The sequence below is a fragment of the Oryzias melastigma genome, linkage group LG10 (assembly GCF_002922805.2).
Source record: "Oryzias melastigma strain HK-1 linkage group LG10, ASM292280v2, whole genome shotgun sequence".
Taxonomy (NCBI): Eukaryota; Metazoa; Chordata; class Actinopteri; order Beloniformes; family Adrianichthyidae; genus Oryzias; species Oryzias melastigma.
The window spans coordinates 21,993,236-22,011,170 of NC_050521.1; the positions used below are offsets into that span (position 1 = coordinate 21,993,236).

The following is a 17,935-nucleotide window of genomic DNA, read 5'->3' on the forward strand; positions in this document are numbered from 1 at the left end:
AAAAAAAGGCACCCTTGGAAGGAAAAATGCCTACATTTTCTATCAAACAGAAGTGAGTTCATGAAGGTCAGGGAGTTCTGCTGAGACCAGCTCAAACCAGTTCAGGACCTCAGTGGGAAGGTGGCATCTGGCTCCGAAGACTTGAAGGCATCACAACAAGCCTTTTCTGAGTTTGGCTGTCCACCCGAGCAGGCAAAGAGCATGGACGGCTGCCCGGAAGACCCCAAATGATGGAGTTCATAGTTTGACCTGGAGGCTGCTTTGTGAAAAGCTGAAAAATCATCCAATTTGGATCCAAGATGACTAATCGTTTGTGTTTTCTGCTGAGTCACCTGTAAAGTAGGTCAGAAAATTGATTGTTCGGATCTTTTTTTTTGCTTCCAGGACAAAAACCTCCTCTTTTTTTTTTTCTTTTGATTAGGCATTCTTGCTCCTTAAGCAGCCTGAACTGTCTCCATGGAAATGATGGACAGCCAACTGGCTCACAGTATTTTGTTATTGACATGCACTAATAGTGTGCAGCCAATTGAATGCATTTGGTCGACGCTGGTTAAGTGACCTGGCTTCAAAAATGTGGACATGGTCAACAGATTGAGTGGTGTTTGTCTTGCAGACGGTGGGGACTGCTCGCTCCAGTTAACGTCACCGTAACCAGGAAATGCTGGAGAGAACAATTAGTGATGAGGCAGACAACAGCAAGAGCGGCATCCACATTTAAAACATGGGAAGGTCCCAGGTGAAAGAAAGATGCTGATGTCTCAATTTGGGAAAAATAAAACAGGACTGCGGGCTAAATTTAACCCCTAATGACACAGCAGGCAGGAAATAAGAAGATTCCTATAATTATCTCAGGTTTATGCTGCATTTAGTCTCTAAATGTAATGCATTTCTTCAATACATAACTAAGAGAGATTTGGAAATTAAACTGTTAATTGAATAAATATAACTTTTATAGATCTTGCAAGTTAAAAAAAATATTTTTACAGCAAAATGTTTGATTTTAAAGTTACACTTTCAATGGTAAGTGAAGATTAAAATAGGGAAAGTATTTGAAAATAAGTTTACAAATACAACAAATGTCTCTGCAGATAGGGAATTGATCAAAGATCACTGTCCTGCTTTACAACAATGCAATTCATAGACTGTTTTACACTAACTGGAAAAGTGAAAATGTTTTTTTTCTTGTTAAACTATCAATAGTTCTTCACTCCAAAGGGAGACAAAGGTGCTTCACAAACAATAAAAACAGCTCATTTTCCACGAAATTATTTAAGTCAACATGATAAAAGCTGAGAAGAAATTCCCTTAAAGTAAAACGTGAAACAGACGAAACAAGTTCAGCCTGTTTGAACAAGCCGTAAGGAGAAAGTATAATATCTATAAGAGAACATGGCAATGAAAACAGATAATGATGGACAGCCATGAAATGCTTTTTCAGTTTAAAAATGTTAAACGCCTCCAGCTGTGAAGCATGGGGGTGGAGGTTTAATAATTAGAGACCTAGTTTTTGACTCTATGAGGGGATTTAAAGTACAGATACATAAGTTCTAAAATGGTTCAACAGCAGCTTTTACTGGCATTGTTAATGGTGCAGACAAGTATTGTAATTTGAAGACTACAATAATTAACCATGCTTTACCTATCATTACTTTTTGTCTCATCTTTAAACTGTGTGTCATATTTTATACATACATTCTTAGAAACCCACTTAAAGCTAAAATAGTCAAAATCAGGTTCTTTGCCTTATTTCTGCTTGTCTCCTTTTCTGTTTTTTGAAGTTACTGCCAAACTATGTTTAAAAAAAGTAAACTAAAATGTATCAGTGATATTTGCTGTAGGATGGCAGAAATAGTAGTAATAGAATACTTTGTTATATGTTGGTGAGAAGCTAATAGACTCTTTTTTTAATGGGTTGTTCTGTCAGATGCATTTCTGAATTGCTATTACTATGGAAATCTTGAGCCAACAGGGTGAATTATCCTCACTACTTCCCGGTGCAATTCATAAATATGTCTGCTGTGCTGTTTGGAAAAAAGAGAAAAAAACCCCACTTCTTCATCTGTTAATTTATCATCAGCACCAACTGTATCCTAAACAGGGTTTTGGGGGATGCTAGAGTATATCCTAACTATGAAAGAGAAGAGTACATGACTGATTTATCTCATACCTCTCAGCAGTATTCAGTATATCACCCTGAGAAGAAGGAGACCTGGCATATGTGTAGTAGCTCTTCTAATGCTACACCCCTGGGTTGAAAACTAATTCCAGGAAAAAAAAAGAAGAAACCTCAGGGATGTCCACATGAAGGAGGGATCCTCTTGCAGGACGGAACCGGACTTTTAAAGAAGAATTCTTTTTATCTAACTCTGCAACTACATATTTGAATAGTGTTGACCCGGATAGAACTGGAAGATAGGTAGGGGCGAGGTCCACAGCCAAGAACAGGAGCACAAACAAACCACTGGGAATCTGTCCCACTTCGAGATGCGAGACGACCAGCCAGAGGCGAGGTCCACAGCCAAGAACAGGAGCACAAACAATCCACCAGGAATCTGTGCCACTCCGAGATGTGAGATGACCAGCCAGAGGCGAGGTCCACGGCCAAGAACAGGGGCACCTGGAAACTGAAATTTCTCCCTCTCAGAGGAACAACACTTGAACTGCACTGCAGCAAACAGAAGCATAGATAGCTAAATAATAAAGGAATATAGACCACAATGCATTGCATTTGAACAATTTTTGCAAATAAAATGTGTTTAAATGTAAAATTTTTAATAAACCATCAACATTTTCATCAATAGAACACAGCGGATTCATAAATAGTTGTTGGAAAAGGTTCCCATTGATTAGATTTTCACTGTGAAATCTGTGGCTTCACATCCGCGGTTTAGTAAAATAAAACAAAGTGGTGAGCACGGCTGTCCAAATGACTTTTAAAATCTAGGGACTAGATGGTCCTGCACTTGATAGTTTTTTAGTAGTTAGGGATCAGGGTGGGAATTCGGACATAGCCCCAAATTTCTCCTCCATGATCAAATTTTAAACCACTGCTTGAGTTAAAGGATCATCATCCATTCATCACTAACGAAGCCGAGTCCCTGGTTGGTCAAAGTTTAGCCAGTTTAGCATTTAGCAAGTGTTCGAAACCACATGATTAGTACGTAGAGCCAGAAAACCAACATAGAAACTCAAAGAGTTTTGAACACAGAAGTCTGAAATGTTTATTTACACACAGGTTTAATTAACTTTCCTGTGTGATGAAATAACTACAAAACATTTTTTTCTTCTTCTTAAGATTTTAATAAAAGCTTTATATCAAGTTCTGACATTTTAAAGAAATGTTATAATTAACCTTATTTTCCGAATGTTTTTCCCACATGATAGTTTTTACTGTGGAGTCCTGGTGTAGATACATAATTCAGCGTACTTTATTCAACAAAAACCCTCTATATTGCATTTTGGAACTGTCTGGACTCTGAAGCTTGAAGGTCCAAACCCTTTATTTGACTTAATGCTCTTTTTATTGAACATGAGGTTTTGGTGTTATTGATGCAGACTAGCACTGAGGATGAATCTCCTCAGGCTCTAACACAAGTCATTTCCTGTCTGAATCTGGGTCAGGGTTGTGTTTTGTGTCATGATCCATGCCTCGGTTTTTCATGTTCTGTTTTCCCTGTCAGTCTCTCCATGTTCTGGTCAAATCACCCACAGCTGTTTTCATTTAGTCAATCACCCTCAGCCTATTTAAGTGTCTGGTCTTCAGTTCTCATTGTCAGGTCATCTGTTCTGTTATGTCACGTCACTGGTTTGTGTTCTCCTGGTTTTGTTATGTTTGAGTTTATTAAGTAAATGTTTTAGTTTCTGCCACCATGTCCTGTCTCCTGCGTTTGGGTCCTCCACCACCAATCCCTGACAGTATGACCTGACCACCTTGGACCCAGCAGGAGAACCTTTGCTGCAGTGGCGGGATTCTCTGCCACTGCAGTCCATGCCATGCCACGCCACGCCATGCCAGATGGGGTTTCCTGTAGCAGTTTTCATCTCATGACTTCATCCATCTAATCCGTTCCTGAGGGGGACTGTCGGGGCCATCCATTCTGTTCCTAAGGAGGGTCGCCGGGGCCGCTCCTCTTCATGTGCCTGTTCCTGAGGAGGGTCACCGGGACCGCTCCTTCCTGTCCCTGGGGATGGTCACCGCTCGTCCCCCCTTGGCTGTTTCTGGTTCTGGAGGAGGGTTGCTGGGACTGCTCCCCTTCATGTTCCCTGTCCCTGGGGAGAGTCACCGGGACCGCTCCTCTCCACGTCTGTTCCTGGAGGGGTTCCAATACCCCTCGCATCCGTCTGGCTGCAGGATCCCCATCTTTCGGACTTGTTTTTTGTTCCAGGTCCCCTCCTCACAGATGTTTGGGCATCTGGGATCTGCCCTTTAGGGGAGGGGTACTGTCATGATCCATGCCTCGGTTTTTCATGTTCTGTTTTCCCTGTCAGTCTCTCCATGTTCTGGTCAAATCACCCACAGCTGTTTTCATTTAGTCAATCACCCTCAGCCTATTTAAGTGTCTGGTCTTCAGTTCTCATTGTCAGGTCATCTGTTCTGTTATGTCACGTCACTGGTTTGTGTTCTCCTGGTTTTGTTATGTTTGAGTTTATTAAGTAAATGTTTTAGTTTCTGCCACCATGTCCTGTCTCCTGCGTTTGGGTCCTCCACCACCAATCCCTGACAGTTTTGTGTCGTGGATTATGCTCTCAGTGAAAAGGATAGAGGTCGCATGTAAAGAACAGATAACGTTCATGCTTTAAAATACCAAAAGTGGGTTTTGGATCAAGGATTTAAATCTCAGTGGGGATGTAATTTGCACAGGCTGGGATGAATTAGACATTTTGGTTCATTTGGCAGCAGCGACAGATTCTTTCAATGTAATTTGTGATTTTTCTGCTTCTTGTGTCCTCAGTTTAATTCCAACTTTCCCAAGAAGCAAAAACTTAAAACTAAGAAAAGATTAATGATTTTATTTATTTGTATTTAGGGGGGTTGCATTACTTGAAAATAAAACATTTTATTATTTTTACCAATTGCCAATAAAAACAGTTATTTTATCATCAGTGTGCAAAGAAAGTCTGTGCAGCAGCACTGCTTAAAACAAAAAAAAAATGCTTGTTTTTAGTGAAATAACTCCTTTGAAAGCATCTTAGCTCCAACAGTTTGTCAGTCTGCAGAGTCATCGGGCTTTAAACCACATTTGTTTACATATGAAAAGCTTTCTCTGCATGCAGCGTCCTCCTGCCTTCAAAACTGACATGTTATTTAAGCAAAGTGTCTTCCTTTTCAATGCAAATCCAAAGGTTTGCTGTTCTCAGTGTACCAAAAACAAAGTTGCCAGAGTTTGGCAGTTTTGCAGAGTTATATGACCTACAAATGTGTTGGGGCGGATCAGTGCGGCTTGGATCTGTCAAAAGGAGCTAAATGTGATTGGGCAATACATGAAACGTTCTCATGTTGGGAATCTTTGCAAAAAAATGGAAATGTGGAACTCGTTTTTTACTTCTCAGATTTTGACCCTGAAAGCTCTTTACTGAGCCGAACATTTTGACATGTTTTGACACGAAGTGCTCTCAGGTGAAGCACTTGTGAAACATAGGGAGCAACAGGCGTGGCCCTGGAATGTGTCAGATTTTCATACTTCATTATATCTTGTACTTTTTTTGCTGCCGTTACATAATATTGTGGTGCTGCAAAAAAAACAAAAAAAAGGCTCCAGAACAAACAAGAAACATTCACAGAGAAGAAAATGACACATAAGAGTTGCACAAAAACAAGGAATATTTGACTTTGTAGTGCTAAATCCTCCTAAATTTATAAAAATCAACCGCAAATCTTAAAATTATTTGAAAGAGAGAAGGTCCTGGTTATAACCTCAACTGGATTCTGACTATACGGAGTGTGCATGTTCTCTCTACATTCTAGGCTCCTCCTACTGTCAAAAACATGCTGTACAGAACATGTGTATTGGTGAATCCTCTTGGTAGAGAAAAATAAAACTTATTCTGGTGGACTCAGTCGGACAAATAAACCAGGCTTACTCCCCAAGTTCTTCAGAAGTGACAGAGGATGATTCTCTCATCTGTCTTTATTGTTTAGTCCTACACGGTTGAGTATGGGAGACAAGAACATCCATGTCTACTAATATTTTTCTCTGCTTGTTTTCTCAAGATATTGACGTGTTATCTGCTCATTAATAGTTGCTCCTAAAGCTACAATATGAAGGATGACCCACCACAACCACCCAAAAAATGAGAAGGAGTAAAGCACGCACCTGCAAAAAAACATGGCAACCCTTTTTTCAGCTGTAGAGTTTGTTCAAAAGTCAAATCTTCTGATTTTAACATGTGTTTTGTGCTAATATTTTGTGGTAAACAAAAACAAATTGTTCCACCCTCAGCAACAAATGTGTTTTTATATCTCTGTACAAAAAAGTTATGATGACATTTTGAAATGTAACGACTTATTTTCCTCACGATTCAGTTCAAACCTTAATTTTTTGTGTGTTTTGCTTTGATGTATGAGCTGTGTATTACAAAACAACAGCAAAAAAACCAACAAATTCCGAAAAATCCAATTTTTTTATTTGCTTATAAACAAGTAACAATTAAGAAAACTTTTCTGTTGGCTTATTCTGGTGTAATTGAACAAAATAATAAATCCTTCTACAATTTGAAGCAAAAACAAAGCAGTTTCTTTGAGAAAATGTCGAACACCAGAAGAACTTATTGACCAGTTTAATCATTTTATCAGCCATCGTCATTTGAGAAGAAGGATGGCCAGGGTACATCTGCGCAGGCAGCTGCAGCTCATTAATCCTGCGGTTATTGTCAGTTTCATAGTGACCAGGTAAAGGAATCATGCAAGAGAGGTGCAGGCCTGCCACCTGGGACTTTTATCTTAAGAAAAAAACATGTTTTCTTGTGTTAACAAGATAGCAGATGTCGCTAACACAAGAAAACAGGCAAAAAATATATATATTTTTTACCAAGCATCCCTAAGGCCAACACATATGTAATACAGGCAAGTTTTGTCTAATTTCTAATTATCAAAATACTATTACTACAACTAATAATAGTAATAATAGCAATAATATTCAGCGATTACTGCAGCTGTGATGTTCAATTATGGAAGACAACACTATCTTTATTTATTTATTTTACTTTTTTATACAATGTCTTAATATGTAAAATCCTAAATTTTAACTTTGACTTTTTTTCCACTTTTCTTTTTTTTTATTTGTTATTAGAAAAGTTTTGGGAAAAAAGATGAACCTTCACAATCAATTCTAAGTATTATTATTTAATGACAAATTGTTTTTATCAACCAAAACTATAAGTACATTTTAATTATTATGTTTTATACATTGACATTTAATTTTTAAAACCCAGTTACTTCCGGTAGCCTTCTCGACGGAGGATACTGCCTGGAGCTGCTGCTCTAAACTGGGTGGACTCTAGGACCCTGCGGAACAACTCCGATTTATGACAACAGAGGCAAAATGATGGCAGATTTCCACATCAGAGCTGCAGCTGACAAACGCCCTTAACATTTAAATAAAAAAACACAAAATTTAGGAACACGGTGGCATATGATGAGTGATGTAAAGACATTTACTACGTTTTACACTCAGCGACAAGGAAGCTCGGGGTGATGGAGCACATCCGACTGCCGAAGGTAACCGGACTGCGCATTTTCCGCGCTGCCACGTTGAAATATAACAAAATGCTTTTTTTTTTTCAGGCAATAAACATAAAAACCGTCTCGAGTTAACGTGCGTGTGCATGATTGTGTTAGCAGTGCAGAGAGAGGTTGACACACGTGCAGGTCATGGCTGCAGATGTTGATTATGCTGCCTTTAAAACAGTCGGACATCTCAAATGCGCGTTTCAAGCAAACATTACGGTAAAAGCTGCACTCAAACGCCTCACGGCGATTTAGTTCTCATATTTTATGAATGTTTTGAAAGTTGCATGCTGCAAATTTTGCTGTACAGTTTAGAATAAAAAAAAATATCCAAATCAGCACCACTGTAATAATTAAATTACTATTTTTCACTCCCAACAGCCAAATATAATGTTCTCTTTGAGATATTAATAAATAAAACAATACTTTTCTTTTATTTTCTATTTTTTAATATTAATATTTTGGACAATATTTTCCCCAAAACTATTCATTGTGTTTTTAATAGAGTTTAGGAACTGAACAAAACATTTTTCATTACTTCGGTTGGATTTGGAGAAATCATAATAGAATATTAGAATTATATCATTTTTACTTATACCAAGAACAGGTTGAACAGTTGAATTTAAATTTCTCCAATTTCCACATTTCTTGTCCCAATTCGATGCACAGTAATGCATGTTTTAAGCATCAGTGAGCAAAAAGCTTCAACCAATGTTAATTTTTAAAGAAAAATTAAATAATCCAAATTGCATATTTTGCTTCGCTTTGTCATGAAAAGAATATTTGACTTTAAGAAGAAATTTTTCCACAAATCTACTCTAAATTTTTCTGGCCTCATTTTTTTGAATAGTAAATACCAATAGGAACATCATTTAGCAGTTGAAGAAATTCATATTAAAATGAGGAAACTAACTAATTTCTCCTTCAACACCAAGACAATAATGCCTGACTTTGAAGAAATTCTCTTAACATCTACTAAAAATTTCCTGAGCTTTATGTTATATCTTTTATTGTTACTATTAAAGATTAGAAATTACTTCGCGTTTAATGGGAGTTAATAATAACCAAAAAGAACAACTCTAATCTATAATCAAAAATGGTAATTTTGTCTACTCACTCAAAGTAGAAAACTGCTGATTTTGAAGATAAATTTCTCTAAAAATGTACACAAAATTTAACTGGACTTAAACTTAACAATATGATGCATCATTTTAAACATGGCTGACCAAAAAGTTTTGTGTCACCTTGTGTTTTTTGGAAATAATCTATAATCATCCATCCATCCATCCATCTTCTTATCCGCTTCTTCCCTTTCGGGGTCGCGGGGGTGCCGGAGCCTATCCCGGCTACTGATGGGCGAAGGCGGGGTACACCCTGGACAGGTCGCCAGTCTGTCTCAGGGCCTCAGTCACACACACATTCACTCTCACATTCACACCTAATCTATAATCAAAAATGTCAAATTTTGTCTATTTGCTCTTCTAAGTCAAAGTACAAAACTGCTGATTTTGAAGATTAATATCTTGAAAATTGTACAATAAATATTTATTTTCTCTACATTAATAGTAAGTGTTTTTGCAAACATCAGGGAGCAAAATGTTTGATGTAGTCTGTTAGAACTAATTTAGCCAAAATGGGCAACCTGATGATTTTACTTCATTCTGGACAATTATCAAACAGCTGAGTTTAATTGAATTTCTCTACAGCTTTTTATGGAGAGCAGATCTCACTATGAATCATCGTCATAACATTAAGAAAGCATTAGCTCTAGTCTAAATCATTGTTGAGAGATCTTTTGACTTCTCCATGGTGTCAGTTAAAACACATTCAAGGTTTCATTGTGAGTTACAGCTTATGTAGAGCGGCAGTCTGTAGCCGTTCATCCGTTCCTGATTATTTCTCTGCAGGTGGAGAATGTCAAACTTCTGGACAGAGTTTCTCCCAGAAGGTGCCGGGTTGGCACTCTGTACCTGACAGCCACACACTCCATCTTTGTGGAGAGCCTTGCTCCACAGCGCAGGGAAACATGGGTGGGTAATGCTTCATGGAAGAGGTCAAACCTTCAAAATTGTTATATTTTTCTCCAAAAAAAAAAAATCATATTTACAAACAAATAAGTTGGTAAAGAATAAAAAATTAGGAGCACATATTTTGGAACAAACTTTATATATATATATATATATTATTGATCCTATATAAGAATCTTAAGAATCTTAAGAATAAGAATATAAGAACTTTAAATATTAATTTTCGAAAAATATAGCCATATATATTTATTTTATTTTGCAAAAAAAAAACCAAATAGAAGAGTGAAGTTACACCAAAAGAGATAAAGAATAGCAGTCCAGAGACATGATGAGTGTGGAAATGAAGTGAAGATTTTCTCCACAAGTTCTCAGATTCCTGAAAGTTTATGAGCAGAAAATGCTGTAACTGAATCTGACATATTTGCTACGTTTTGCTTTCATCAGGTGCTGCACAGTTTGGTGTGCAGTGTGGAGAAACAGGCCTCCACTGAATCGGGATGTCCACTGCTCATTCACTGTAAGAACTTCCAGGTTCTGCACTTCATCGTTCCTCAGGAGTCGGATTGCCTGGATGTTTTCCTGTCTCTGCAGCGCCTCTCCCAGCCAGGTGGATTGAGTTCAAAACACTGCTGAACATCTCACCATCAATAGCTTTTCTCTCCTGCTTTCTTTGGCCAGTCAGTGCCATTTAAGTCCCATTCCAATCATCTTTTGATCTATTTGAAATGTGTTCCCAGAGTTTTTTTTTTTTTCTCATTATAATTATGCAATTTTTACCCAAAGAGAACACAGTGTCATAGTTTCTGTAGAATGGCAGTTGGTTATCAGAAATTTGGCCCAATATCGGGTCACATGCAATTTTTCGTCTGCTCCTGATTCACATCAATTTGAATAAAAATACTCAGAAATGCAATTTTAAGCTTAATTTTCTTTATAAATGCTGTACATCATGAGAAAAATGCCTCAAGAACATGTTAATAACACCAAAAACTAGAACTAGGAATGTATCAAAAAAATTAACGAATTAATTGTAAACTGGAAAAATTTATCGCGATTAATCGCTATAATTTTTTTTAAGTCTGTATTTGTCGACCACTTATCATCTGCAAATAATCACAATATGAAATCACACGTAACTCTGCATTTAGAACACTTATTTTTAATTACTGCTGTCAATTAATTACAAAAAAATTGGATTAATCGCACTTTTGTGTGGGATTAATCACGATTAATTACAATGTATTACCAGGTAAAATTTATATGTACAATATGGCCCCAGAACACTGATCAAGTAGTCTGTTTTTTTGTGAAAAAGTGATCTAAACCACAAAAATAGCAATAAGAAAGTACTAAAAACTGATGAAATATTTATTTCTTTTGTAAGCGACCATGGTATAAGTGGTATAATACCGCCAAATAAGAGCAAAGGATTGTTTCTTCGATTAATTTCCGTTAATACATATTAACACGTTAATTATTACTGATTAATCGCATGCATTAATGCTTTAATGTTCACATCCCTACCAAAAAACACAATTTTTCAAGCAGTATAAGGTATAAGCATTGAGCCACATCTGTTTTTTGCAGAGAAATACGAGGAGCTGTACTGCTTTTCCTATAAGCCGAATGTCCCTGACGAGGATCGAGAACAGGAATGGGTCATCGTGGACGTCAGGGCTGATTACCGGAGAATGGGACTTCCAAACTCCCAGTGGAAACTGTCCTCTGTCAATCGACACTATAAGGTCAGGCTGCTGTTTCGGTCAGGTTTTTCCTCTTTACGTGGACTTCAGGGTTTTATAAATCCTTTCTGTCCCATCGTGAAAGGTGAGTGACACCTACCCCGCTGACCTGCTGGTACCGGACTCGGCCACTCCTCCTGTCATAGTGGGAAGCTCCAAGTTCAGAAGCAGAGGCAGATTTCCTGCTTTGTCTTACTACTGCAAAGATAACCATGTGAGTCGATTCAACATTTTTACCTATTATGCGTAAAGAAACAACCTAAGAAATAGTCTCACGATTGATCTATACTTCTCAACTAGGGATGGGTACCAAAACTGGCCAAATTGGTACCGGTACTGCCATACACAGTACCTCCAGTGAAAAATGCTGGTGCTTTATATCATATTGAACATGTCAGTCACTTGTGTTCTATTTAATTTTGTACAATAGACTATCTTAAAGATATGGCTGCCTATTGGCAAACTCAAAGGTCAAGGGCTCATGGGATGGCAAACACGGCAACCACTGAGCTAAACTAAGCATTTACTTAGCCATTATAGTACGTATTCAAAGACAAAATTACCGCAAACGAGGTTTGCCCAAAGGTGAGTCAGTTAACGACGTACTTATGCAACAGATATGATGCAAATGCCTCTCATCTCAACCAAGAAAGATAAAGAAGAATCAAGATCTGCATACAAAGCATCTGACAGATTGAACTAAAGAATTTATACTATTAGGTTATGATTTTAACATTTGGCCTACATCATATATCATTTTAATATATTAGAGTTCTATACTTTCAGAAGGCTAAAATATGCCACAAGGACGAGGGATGTAAGAAAATATCAATTCAGTGAAATATCGCAATACTTTATTTGGCGATACTTGTATCGATTTTAAAAACTTCCACAACAATATTTAATTATTATTTAAAAGCAAACATGTAGTTCAGTCTTATTTTTGCTTTTTACGCTACTTTTTTATAAGAAAGTTTCAGTGCTTAATGTTCTGATCATTAAATAACATGTATTTTGCAATTTTACTTTTGTGAAAAATGCATTAATATTCAGATCATTCTTATGTCATAATTAAAAAAGTGAAATATTGTCTTGTACTGGATATATTGGATACATGTAGCTATCTGATCAAAATCATTAATACTTGACTGATGGTCAATATTACTATCTGACGATGTCAATGAACAGTCTGCTCTATTTCACTGTGGAATCACTATTTTGATGTTAATTAGTAGCAAATGTGACAAAGAATTTCACCTAAATGAACAGTGCAATCCTTCTTTATATATTCTACAAGAAGTTGGCAACATTTAAAAACACATCAATGGCCCCAAAACGAGCTCTTGGTGAACTGGTCTATTCTAGCCTGTCGGTTTACATTTCTATCAATTGTGGGTGGGGCCAGGAAGGTGGGTGGAGCTTCAGTCAAAATGCAGAGTGAAAGTTTGGCTGTACTTTACGACAAAAGACTGTTGTGGCGATGAACGGTGAAATGCATGTGTGAAAACAGAGATGCAGCGCTGCACTGCAGACTGTCAAAATGAATGATCTTAGGCATATTAACCCTATCACGCCACATCATCACCTTTAAACATTTTTGGTAAAATTGGTGTTTATGAACCAGAACTGTTTCAAAAGTACCAGTCCAGCACCAGAACTGCATACAAACAATACAGCACTTATTCTCAACACAAGAGCCGTACTGTATGTTTTAGTCACAGAAGATGTCGATTGTGCAACCATAGAGATTGATGATCAGTTGGTGCCAGCTTGCCTCTGTAAGCAGCCAAACATTTTTACTTGGCAGAAAGTTCAAAGATGAATCAAACTGATTACTCAGCAGAAATAGAAATTATCAGTGAACTCCAGGACATTTAATCTTGGAAGGTTGATCGACCTACATGTCTCTACAACGGATCAGCTTTTGAGCTATTCTAAAAGTGTTCAGTGGTTTGTCAATGATGATCATGTCGTTTAAGGCAAAATTTAAAAAAAGTTTCTTCAGAGACAAAAATTCCTCTCCGAGTTGTGGAGTACGTCTGCCCCCATTTCCCATCATCCATGTTTACTCGCTCTCCGCTAGCTTACAGCCACTCACCACCCCAACCTAATATTATTGGTGTAACAAAAATGGTGAGCAGTATTGGAGCTTATCCAGTACAGTTTGGAGCCAGATCCCAGCCTGGATCTAATTCTTTTCAAAAGTATTTTTTTTGTCTGCTCCTAATTCACCACAATCTAAAAACGAGAAATACTCAAAAACAAAACTTTAAGCTTAATTTTCTTTATTTATGTCTTCAGTCATCAAAAAATGCTTTAAGAAGATGTTAAAAACAACATAAAAATAAGAAATCCTAGTGGGATAATATTAATTCTGTTAAGGAAAAACAAGGATTCAGATCATCTGAAGAGTCTGAACAGTGAGGTGTGGAGTGTAGTTGTTTCATTATTTTGGGTAATAGATCCCCATCAGGGCCCCTAAATCCTGTCAGCGTTTGTATGAAGCTAGCTCTGGTCCAGAACACAGAGTTCTAGTCCAAGGATGCACCCGACTTCACCGTCAACACAAGAGTTTGTTCAGTCTCTGTGTATCTCGCATCCAGAGAGCATCAGCAAAATATCAATAAGAAGGAATTAGAAGCTACAATGACTGAAGACTTAAAAGAAACTTGGGTGAAACCTTGAGTAAATTCACAGCACATTAGGTACGGGACAACATAAGAACTCAGCAACACTCAGTTTTGAAACACTAAAAAGAAAAGATAAGCTTTAACCTCTCTGCTCATCTTTTTTTCTATTCTCTAATTAGACATCTTGTTTATAACAATATTGGGAAATGAACTGTCCAGGAAGTTTTGAATAATGTGATCAAAGAATTTCTACTATTTGCATATTTCTGGATTGAAGATTAAAAAAAAAGGATTTTCTGCTCATAATGTCCCAAGACAAGGAGAATCCAGATAGAAAAAAAAACTAAATTGTGTGAAAAATAAAATAAAAGCTACAAAGCTTCTTCCAGGAAAATGTGTGTTCACAGAATTTTCATCTACAGAATATACATGTTGTGTATATGCAAAATATGTTGTGTTTATGTATTTCAATCACCTCCTAAAAAGTGAAGTTTTTTTTTTAACCATTCACATTAAGACCTCCTCCAAATTGTGCGCAGTGGTGTTTTAATTATAATTTTGCTGTTTTTGGGCCAAAATATTTTTAAACATTTGTCTTTTTCTTTAACGTAGTTTCTGCAAAACAGCATCAATTCATTAGAAATTCATCTCTGAGTTGTGGGTGGGACCGTTTGTGCAGAGCAACCCCGCCCCTTTTCCCTAACCCTTGCTGAGAGCTCGTAGTAGGGAGCTTATGACCCGCCCAGCAGCTTGGCAAATAAGTTCTGTTTCAAACAATTTGAATAAAGAAATACTCAGAAATGCAATTTGGAGCTTATTTTTTTATTTATGTTCTCAATCAGCAGGTAGATGCCACATAGAGATGTTAAAAACACAATTTCATCTGGTTTAATCTAATATAGCATGAAGTTAAACATAAATATGACAAAAATGCAGCATTTTGCTATGAGAAATGCTTTCTTAGTACCTACAGGTGATTTAAGGTAAAACAAAAATATTAAAGATTATTAGCATGACTAATATGAACACCATGACAAAGTCCTTAAACATCTGGTGAAATGTAGCTCTTGTTTTGAAAATTTGGCAGGAAGTTGTAGCAAATGCTAGCACTTACATGTGTGTGAGGAAAAGACGTGTTTCCTCCCATTAATGTCCATAACATGTCCATTTTTATGCCTGAATGAAAGTTGGAATCTTTTTTTGGGGGGGCTAAAGTTGATTTTATTTGGGAAAGTCATGCATCCTTAAGTAAGATGGAGTCTTGATTTAACAGTTGGGAGTCCTTCATGAGGTCAGCTTCCCAGAACAGAAGGTCCTGCTTGTCAAATTCACTTTACGCAAAGATCTAAAGGGTCCAAAAGGGAGAATCAGTGAAAGTTCTCCAAGCCGCTCCCTTGTGGCTCCTAAATAGAGATATGAGAACTCTTTTGTGGATTAACCGGAACAGAATTAAAATAAATAAATAAGTGAATCTGTTTTAAATCCCAGATAGTAAAATAATTTTTAACTGAACTCCATCTTTCCTCCTTCCAGGCTGCCATCTGCCGCAGCAGCCAGCCGCTGTCTGGTTTCAGCGCTCGCTGCCTGGAGGATGAGCAGATGCTGGAGGCCATCTTAAGGTCCAACCCCCACAGCGACTTCATGTATGTGGTGGACACCAGGCCTAAGGTGAGAACCTTGTTTCTGTGAGTTCAGATGCGTTTGGGCAGCTGCTCATCCTCACAGTTTCAAAACATCCCGGCCCTGTGCTGTGAGGGTTACTGAAAGCTGTTTTTGTTTTTTTTTATCTTAAATAACTGAAGTTCCTGTCGTCTCTTGAAGCTGAACGCAATCGCAAACCGGGCAGCAGGGAAAGGCTATGAAAATGAAGACAACTACTCCAACATCAAATTCCAGTTCATGGGCATCGAGAACATCCACGTCATGAGGAACAGCCAGCAGAAGATGCTAGAAGGTAACATTTAATCCTTAAATTTGAGGAGAGTTTGTGGGTGTCGTGCAGGGGCCCTCTCTGTACGATGGGATCCATCTGGATTTTATTTTAGAGCTATTTTGGAGTGGAGGGCCCAGGATACTACCCCCCCAGAGGAAGAGACAGAGGGCGTGAGAATGATTTGAATTCAAGTTTGAAGAGTTCTTGCTGCTCTCAGTTGTGATAACTTTTTCAACCTCCTAGCAGCAAAGAAAAGTCTTTGAATACTTCAGTCTGATGACCTCTTTGCACCCAACTGCACTCGCCAGTCACAACTGTCCATACAGGGGATATGGATGACAAATGGGCAAACATGAAGCAGGCAGGCAAGAAAATGGCAAGGTCGTAGAGCGAAAATGTTCATGCATATTATCTATGGGCGTGCTGCAAGCAACATGTCATAGTGAAAACTTATGTGAGTGGAATTTATCTCCCAAAATCTTTTGGACTGCACAAAAAGCTGTTAGAAATGAGTTGGTATAGAGCGACACTTCCCTCTTTCCTCTCCCTGTTGCATACTTTCTACGGCACTAATAAGCTCTTTTTCAAACAGGTATTTCTTGTCTGCTCCGGATTCACAGCCCTTTGAATAAAGAAATACTCCGAATTTTATTTATACATGTCCTCCATCATCAGAAGAATGCCATTGTCAAAAACACAAAAAAACATTTCAGTCTTTAAGCTGATTTTGACTGGCTTGTATCCAAAAGAAAGTCCCTAGTGGTTGCTTTGTGAACTGCACTTTTCTCCAAGTATTTATTTATCTTTCGAATAAAATTCAATCAGTCAAAGATTTGATGTTGGTATGTCACAAAGCCAGAGAATTGCCTGGATTTTAATTTAAAGGCCCCAGAAACCCTGTGACCCCCTTACAGGGCCGAGCCAGCTTTATGGTTGGGTCTAAAAGTGGGCGGCCGACGAGGTTTGCTTGCGTCCGTGACACAGCTGTGTGTGTTTACAGTGAGCGAGCTGCGTTCTCCCTCCATGTCCGACTTCCTGGAGGGCCTGGAGAGCTCAGGCTGGCTGAAGCACATCAAAGCCGTTCTGGATGCTGGCATCTTCATCGCTAAGGTCAGTCTGGAGTCTAATCCCCACTGTCTGACTCTCTATTTCCTTCAGTATTACCCCTACAGTGTGTGTGGGAAGAGACCATCTTTGCTAATGTAAGCAGTGTTTCATTGAATATCTGGAGTGTTATGTTTGATTTATTCTGAATAGAACCAAATTGAATAGGAAAAGGACTAAGAATTTTAGTTCTTGGTTCTTTTTCTAATGAGACGTCTATGGAAATGCGCTTAAAACTCATGTTCGTCCATCACTGCACACATTTTTAAGACTCTATTTGGGCTCCACTTACAAAATGTGTCCATTAAACATGTTGAAATTTAAAATATTTGCACTAAAATTCCCTTTTCGCAGCTTCACAATCCACTTAAATTGTGTTAATTGTGTAGTTCGAAGAGCGTGTGTTATTTTGCTAATTTTACCCAATGTTAAAGGGTTACCATTTTTGCTTAAAACAGTTTAAAAGTAAAATTAATTTAATTAAATGCAATTACATAAAAAAAATAATTTAGAGACAAAAAGTTGCAATGTTTTTCTTTACATTCAATTCAAATCTATTTATAGTCAAGAAATAAAAGCTTAACAAACAAATATTTAAATGCATTCAGTGAAACTATTGAGCCAGAATAAACGACATCATTGTTTCCTTATGAAAATGTGAATTTTACATGTTCCCTTTGCTTTGAGAATCTCTAAAGAAGCATTCTTCTTTTTCGTTTGGAGTGAGCGTGAGCCTGGGGTCTTGTCCGGGATGTATGCTGCCTATACCCATG

General features: G+C 37.7%; 1 protein-coding gene across 1 annotated transcript in view; it reads left to right on the plus strand.

The window, feature by feature from the left end:
- Positions 1-7,431: 7,431 nt before the first annotated feature.
- Positions 7,432-17,935, plus strand: part of mtmr7a (myotubularin related protein 7a) — a 16,245-nt gene continuing 5,741 nt past the window's right edge. Inside the window, exons 1-9 of the mRNA XM_024283451.2 lie at positions 7,432-7,717; positions 9,634-9,756; positions 10,198-10,360; positions 11,341-11,498; positions 11,581-11,709; positions 15,659-15,793; positions 15,947-16,079; positions 17,059-17,172; positions 17,685-17,689. Coding sequence (XP_024139219.1) covers positions 7,694-7,717; positions 9,634-9,756; positions 10,198-10,360; positions 11,341-11,498; positions 11,581-11,709; positions 15,659-15,793; positions 15,947-16,079; positions 17,059-17,172; positions 17,685-17,689 — 984 coding nt within the window. The 5' untranslated portion in view covers positions 7,432-7,693. The remainder of the gene's footprint in view (positions 7,718-9,633; positions 9,757-10,197; positions 10,361-11,340; positions 11,499-11,580; positions 11,710-15,658; positions 15,794-15,946; positions 16,080-17,058; positions 17,173-17,684; positions 17,690-17,935) is intronic.